This window comes from Salvelinus sp. IW2-2015, linkage group LG1, assembly GCF_002910315.2.
Source record: "Salvelinus sp. IW2-2015 linkage group LG1, ASM291031v2, whole genome shotgun sequence".
NCBI classification, from domain to species: domain Eukaryota; kingdom Metazoa; phylum Chordata; class Actinopteri; order Salmoniformes; family Salmonidae; genus Salvelinus; species Salvelinus sp. IW2-2015.
In genome coordinates, this window is record NC_036838.1 from 51,129,419 (window position 1) to 51,137,159 (window position 7,741).

The following is a 7,741-nucleotide window of genomic DNA, read 5'->3' on the forward strand; positions in this document are numbered from 1 at the left end:
TACTCTGATTAAATGTCAGGAATGTGAAAAACTGAGTTTAAATGTATTTGGCTAAGGTGTACGTAAACTCCGACTTCAACTGTACATATATAATGTAGACATCAGTACTCCCAAATAGAAGTATATTCCGTTGGAAAAAAAGATTTCCAAAATGGTTTAACAGCATGACAGCACACATGAGGAAACTGTAAAATATCATGCACACAAATTCATGTTTTCTACAGGACATAATTTATATCCTCAATGCATGGCCCCTTCAAAGTTCCTGTTCTGTTCAGCACTGCCACAGAGGGTTGCAACCATGCCTATCTGAATGCAGGAGCAGGCTGCTGGAGGAGAGGGCGAGAGGAGGGCCGGTAGGAGGGCTGTGACTTTGTCCAGACATCACCAGGAGGAGTTGAGGAGGAGGAGAGCGCTGATGAGGAATGAGATGAGATGAGACAGCAATAGCGGATTGAGACTAGATCCTCCCGAGCCTCGTGCGCCCATTGCCTGAAACCACAAACCAGCAGTCAGAGAAGCTCTTCAAGAACTGAAAATTCCACTTTTCAAAAGAGCAAAAAAAACGAACAATCGGGCAGTTTCTGTCTCTATCTGCTAAATTTGATGACAAGTCGTTGTAAATCAAAGGGCAACTGTGAATTACATAGTGCTTTCCATATCTCTATTATTAATGGCTTTCAACAGGATAGGCCAAGTACACAGAGATGATGAGGCTTATATCACATCAGAGAGCAGATCTCTTTGGGGAGGGGGCGGGGGGGGGGGGATTGTACTATTTTATATGGCGCAGAGCTGGGAAGTCAACAAGGAATAATAACCCAATGGCAGAGATGGATTGCACCACACATGCATTTCTAAAAAGGTCGCATTTCTTGCACCCGAAAGAAGTTTATTACACATGGTTGAAGAGGGATGCAAGAGCCCAAAATAAATGTTCTCTTTGGCTGATTTAATCATCGTTAAAGCTTCATCAAGGAACACATGGAGAGGAGAGGGTAGAGAGAGGAAATGGCAAACGTACTTAATTTGTGGATGTGGATGGGTTCGCTGCCCACACCTTCACCGCCCTCACTCAGGGCCTTGATCTGGATCAGGTAGTTGTCGTTGGGAGACAGCGTCAGCTCCATCCTGGTTTTGTTTGTTATGATGCTGTTTACGTCATTGTACCGGTGTCTTCTCAACAGCACCTAGAAACGGCAATGCAAAACACACAATCAAAAATGAAAGATTCGCTGAAATGAGCAGTGAAGAGTGAGGGAATTTAAACTTGATTTTGCTGATTGGATGATAAAATGGCTCCTAATGCTTGGTCACAGTACAGTGAGGTTTGCTGGTTGGKGCTATGGATGTTTTGTCCCTGTGGAAAACCTTACCAATATGATGGAAAGAGTGGGTTTGAGATGGTCGTGTTGTGCTTGACAAAAGAATAGAGCCACAGTGACATGAGACATACAAGATATCCGATGACCTCTGCCTCTGTCTCCATGGCTATCACAGGACCCCAGTGTAGAGTGAGCAGAGAGCCAATCATGGTCCACTCTACATTCAAAGGAGGCTGGCCTGGTGCTAAGAGAGAGAAGAACAGAGAGATGTTCATATAATACTTGTATAGTTTTACAAAATAATGAGTTTCTGTTCCCCCTAAATGTTTAAGTAAAAATGTATATACAGTACAATCCCCCAAACAGCTGCAGGAAAATGTACTTACTACAACTGGGATAATTGTAGTTGTCTCACCTAGCTATCTTAAGATGAATGCACTAATTGTAAGTCGTTCTGGATAAGAGCAACTGCTAAATGACTAAAACGTGCATGGAAATGAAATTCACTCACCTGGCTTCTTGGTGGTGGCGTTGATGTGTGTAGACTGTGGGCCTGTCCCTGCAGTGTTAAAGGCGCACACAGCTAGATAATACTGTGTGTTAGCGCTCAGTCCAGTCACATTAACAGCTGAGTAGTTTCCAGAGGTTCTCACCTTGCCTACTGTGTCAGGCTTGGTGTCATCTTCCCAGTACACCACCTGTTAACCAATGGAAAGAAGAAAACAACAAGAGATTGAGATATCAGACACAAGCAATATAATTGTAGCCAAAGGGACTTCTACAAAGGCACCCAAGAGTAACCTCAATAAGTAAAATGACAAAGGGCTTGTTTAACACAGTATAGGGATATTCTTGTCACAATAATGTGTTTAAGATCCACTGTTTTTGGTTCAATAAAATGTATTCCCCTTACAAATCTGTATTTTCATTGATAAAAGTACAGTTTCTATACATAGAAATGAACACATCCAGCTACAGCATGGAGGAATATCGTATTCTCTTAACGTAACACTAGACAGAGCAATTCATTACTTTCCTTGGYGGTATTAGCTTTCAATTAACGGTGCAGGTGAAGAGATATTTGATGAAGCAAATGAAATAATCCAATGCTAGCTTAGCGTCATTTTCAATATTCATGTTTCGGGTATTAAGTGACATAAGAGTAAAGTAAATAATTAGAGAGAAAATGTGAAGTCTGCTCTTGGGATAGGCACATCTATATTCCTGGTATTGGCCATGCAACTAAATGAACCTATTAGATACACATTTTTCATGAAAAAAGCTTAACAATATACCATACTGGAGTAAAAAACTAGATCCATACTGTAGATCTAGATCCATACTCTCTGCTGCAAGTGACTGGAACGAATTGCAAAATTCGCTGAAGCTGGAGACTTACATTTCCCTCACTAACTTTAAACATCAGCTATCTGAGCAGCTAACCGATCGCTGCAGCTGTACATAGTCCGTCTTTAAATAGCCCACCCAATCTACCTGTCACGTTCCTGACCTATTTTCTGTTGTTTTGTATGTGTTAGTCGGTCAGGGCGTGAGTATGGGTGGGCATTTCTATGTTTTGTGTTTCTATGTTTAGGTCTTGTAATCAGCCTTATATGGTTCTCAATCAGAGACAGGTGTTTGACGTTTTCCTCTGATTGAGAACCATATATAGGTTGGCTGTTCACACTGTTTGTTTGTGGGTGATTGTCTCCTGTGTCTTTCGTGTCAGTGTATGTGCACCACACGGGACTGTTTTGGCTGTTCGTTCGTTTGATGTAGTCTGTTCCTGTTCGTGAGTTCTGCGTGTAGTATGTAAGTTCCATGTTCAGGTCTGTCTACGTCGTGTTTATTATTTTGTAATTTTCAAGTGTTTTCGTGTTCATTTCGTATTTCAATAAATATCATTTATGTCATCATACCTCGCTGCGTGTTGGTCCGACCCATGCTCCTCCTCGTCCGAGGAGGAGGCAGATTTAGAACGCCGTTACACTACCTACCTCATCCCCATATTGTTTTTATTTACTTTGCTGCTCTTTTGCACACCAGTATCACTACTTACAAACCATCATCTGCTCATCTATCACTCCAGTGTTAATCTGCTAAATTGTAATTACTTTGCTACTATGGCCAATTTATTGCCATACCTCCTCATGCCATTTGCACACACTGTATATAGACTATGTCTTTTCTATTGTGTTATTGACTGTACGCTTGTTTAGTCCATGTGTAACTCTGTGTTGTTGTTACTGTCGCTCTGCTTTATCTTGGCCAGGTCGCAGTTGTAAATGAGAACTTGTTCTCAACTAGCTAACCTGGTTAAATAAAGGTGGGAAAAAAAGTAGATGGGTATATTATCAGTTTAGACCTATCCTGCCAGTTTGACTACTAACACAAACAATACTAATGCATCTGTCTGTGAAAGGTGTCATCTCTTTCACAATCCATGGAGTGGTGGCGTGGGCGGCACAGGGGTTGATGGTGATGAGGTGTAGGGCGACCGTGTGGTGGCGCTGGTCCTTCGCAGTGTTATGGCGCACACAGCTAGATATACTGGTGTGTTAGGTCAGTCCAGTCATTAACAGCTGAGTAGTTTCAGAGGTTCTCACATTGCCTACTGTGTCAGGCTTGGTGTATTTCCAGTACACACCTGGTTACCAATGGTTAAAGAAGAAACAACAAGAGATTGGGAGATAGTAGACACAAGCATATTATTGTAGCCAAAGGGACTTCTAAAAGGGCACCAGAGTAACCTACTAAGGTAAAATGAAAGGGCTTGTTTAAACAGTATAGGGATATTCTTGGTCAAAATAATGTGTTTAAGATCCACTGGTTTTTGGTTCATAAATGTATCACTTAAAATCTGTATTTTTCATTGATAAAGTACGTTTTCTCTATAAATAGAATATGAACACATCCAGCTTACGCATGGGAGGCATAATCGTATTCTCTTTAACCTAGGACAGAAAGCAATCATCTCTTTCTTGGGGGTAATTAGCTTTCAATTAACGGTGCAGGTGCAAGAGATATTTGATGAAGCAAATGAAATAATCCATGCTAGCTTAGCGTCATTTTTCAATATTCATGTTTTGGGTTACTTTAGTGACGATGTAAAGTAATAATTAGAGAGCAAATGTGAAGGTCTGCTCTTAGGGATAGGCACATTATATTCTGGTATTGGCATGCAACTAAATGAACTTTAGATTACACATTTTTCATGAAAAAAGCTTAACTATTACATACTGGAGTAAAAATAGATCCATACTGGGGGTAGATTAGATCATACTCTCTGCTCGCAAGTGACTGGGAGAATGCAAAATCCTGGAGTGGAGACTTACATTTCCGCTCACTACTTTAAACATCAGCTATCTGAGCGCTACCGACTCGTGCGCTGTACTATAGTCCGTCTTTAAATGCCCACCCATCTACTGTCACGTTCTGACTCTATTTTCTGTGTTTTGTCTGTGTTAGGTCGGTCAGGCGGTGGAGTCATGGAGTGGCATTTCTATGTTTTGTGTGTTCTATTGTTTTAGGTTTGTATGCAGCCTTATATGGTTCTCATCAGGAGGACAGGTGTTTGACGTTTCTCGATTGAGACCATATTATAGGTTGGCTGTTCAACTGTTTGTTTGTTGGGTGATTGTCCCTGTGTCTTTTCGTGTCAGTTGTATGTGGCACACACGGGACTGGTTTTGGCTTGTTCGTTCGTTTTGCATGTAGTTGTTCTCTGTTCGTGAGTTTTGCGGTGTAGTATTAAAGTTTCCATGTTCAGGTCTGTCTACGTTCGTGTTCTTATTTGTTATTTCAAGTGGTTTCGTGTTCATTTGTATTTCAATAAATATCATTTTATGTCATCATACGTCGTGCGTGTTTGGTCCGACCATGCTCCTCCTCGTCCGAGAGGAGGCAGTTTAGAAACCCGGTTACAGAATCCCACAACCTAGGACAGCGGCGGGGGAGAGCTCAATCAGAGCACGAGGACTCGTGGACTTGGAGGAAGTATTGGAGGGAAAAGGACACTGGGCGCACAATTGGGGGAATAATCGCCGGCTCTGCTGAGGAGATGGAGGGGCAGGCGAGAGCGCTAACAAAAGCGGGGACTTGGGGTTTTTTAAATGAGGAGGCAGCAAGGGAGTACGTGGCTGGAGAGCTGAAAAAGGCGTGTGTTATACGTAAAATTTCTTGGGGGGGGCTATAGAGGTGGTGGGGCAAGGGAGGTAGGGCGACCTGGCCACTTCCAGGCTAACCGTGGGAGAGCGGGAGTTACGGGGGCGGACACGTGTTACGCAGTAGAGCGCACGGTTCTCCTGTACGTGTTTCATAGCCCGGTGCGGGTTATTCCACCTCCGCACTGGGTAGGGCTAGATTGGGTGCATTTGATTCAGGGTGCCATGAAGCGGCTAAGGTCTGGTACAGTGGCATCTCCTCCGGGCCGGCTTACATGGACCAGGCTCTAGCATGGTGTCCCGGTTTGCGCCTGGATAACCCAGTGCGGGCTTTTCCACCTGCGGCGGCTCTCGGCAGGGGACATTAACAGGTAAGGTTTGGGGCGGCTCAGACGTGCTCAAGAGAGCCAGTAGCCTGCACGGTCCGGGTATTCGGGGCACCCACCCAGTCGTTCCACAGTGCTAACTCACGCACAGGCTTCGTGGTGTCTCCGAGCTGTTCTCCTTCCAATGAACTTCGTTCCAATGGTGGGTTCTCCAGCCATTACCACAGTGCCTACGTCACGTCCAAGCCTCCTGTGCGTCTCCAGAGTCCTGTGCATTCCCTGTTGTGCTCCCCGACTAAGCCCTTGAAGTGCGTGTTCCCAGCCGGTATACACAGTGCCGGACCAACGCACTAGGCCTAATGTGCGTCTCCAGGGTCAGTTATGCCGTCCTTCTCACCGACTAGCTTTGAGATGCGTGTCCACCCAGTACCCCAGTTTCGGCCCACGCACGGCTACAGTGGCTCATACGGCAGAGCATCTTCTCCCCAGCGCCATCTGAGCACATCCGTCTCCCCAGGCATCTGGCCATCGTCTCCCACGTTGGCATCTGAGCATCGTCTCCCCAGTGCGATCTGAGCGCCCGTTCCTGTTCCGAGCCGTCGAGCCGGTTTCGTAGTCAGGGGCTTAGAAGGCGCCAACCAGACAGGATTTTGCCCAGACAGCCGCCAACGAAGGAAATCTTGGCCCAGAGCCCGCAAAACCAGTAACAGGATCCTTGCCAGAGCCGCCCAACAGACAGGACCAGACAGAAGCCCGTCCAGCAGGACCCAGCCAGAGCCCGTCAGCCCCAAGGAGCCTGCCCAGAAGCCCGCCCAGCCCGGCCCAGTAGAGCCCGTCCGCAAGGGGCACCAGCCAGAATAAGCCGTCAGGGGGGGCCTTTGCCAGAAGCCCGTCAGCCCGGGGCTTTGGGCCCAGAGCTCGTCCAGCCCAGGGGCTTTGCCAAGAGCCGTCAGCCCCAGGACCAGCCAGAGCCGTCCAGCCCAGGACAAGCCCAGAGTCAGCAGCAGGATCCGCCGAGGGTCCGCACCCCTCATGGGGAGCCGTCCCCAGAGCCCCGTTCAGCCCCAGCCATGGAGCGGTCAGAAGCCCGTCGCGAGCATTGACGCCAGAGCCCCAGGCCAAGCCCAGGAATCCCACCAGGTCCCCCATTCTGGGTGTTTGGCCCCCCCTTCTGGTGGGTTGCCCTTTAATTTTTAGCGTGGGGGTTATGGGAAGGGTGGTTCATTTGAGGAGGCTTTACGGAAAGCCCCCCTGGGTTGACCTAATGGTGGGGTGGGGATCCTCGTCGAGCCTGGGAAAAGCCACACCGTGGGTCCAGATGCCCCCATCCCAGATACCCTCCCCTAGGACTTTTGGTAAAGTTTTCCCGTCCCCGAAGTAAAACAACTTGGAGGGGGGGGTTTTTGGGTTTTTTCACGTTTCCTGACGTATTTTTTCCTGTTGTTTTTTGTATGTGGTTTTGAGTCCCGTCAGGCGTGAAGTATGGGGTTGGGGGCAAGATTTTCTTTTTTTGTGGGGTTTTTTCCCTATGTTTTTTTAGTGTCTTTTTGTCAATCAGCTTATTGTTTCTCATCGGGACAGGTTGTTTTTTTTGGAACCCGTTTTCCCTCTGAATTTTGAAAAGACATAATATAGGTTTTTTTGGCTGTTCAACAACTGGTTTTTGTTTTTTTTTTTGTGGGGTGGATTGTCCTCCCTGGTTGGGTCCCTTTTCGTGTCAGTGGGTTCATGTGCACAACACGGGCGGTTTTGGGGCTTGGTTCCTGTTATTTGATGTAAGTCCTGGTGTTCCTGTTCGTGAAGTTTCCTTGCGGTGGTAGTCTGTAAAGTTCCAATGTTCAGGTTCTTGGGGTTTCTACGTCGTGTTTTAAATTATTTTTGGGTAATTTTCAAGTGTTTTTGTTTCTTGGGTATTTCTTTCAATAAC

The 7,741-nt window shown here is 46.1% G+C and overlaps 1 protein-coding gene across 1 annotated transcript in view; it reads right to left on the reverse strand.

Annotated features, from left to right (window-relative positions):
- Positions 1-240: 240 nt before the first annotated feature.
- Positions 241-7,741, reverse strand: part of LOC111977495 (contactin-3-like) — an 87,679-nt gene continuing 80,178 nt past the window's right edge. The window contains exons 20-23 of the mRNA XM_070447507.1: positions 1,837-2,023; positions 1,457-1,569; positions 1,025-1,190; positions 241-329 (exon numbers count right to left, since the gene is read on the reverse strand). Of these exons, the coding sequence (XP_070303608.1) occupies positions 241-329; positions 1,025-1,190; positions 1,457-1,569; positions 1,837-2,023 (555 nt within the window). The remainder of the gene's footprint in view (positions 330-1,024; positions 1,191-1,456; positions 1,570-1,836; positions 2,024-7,741) is intronic.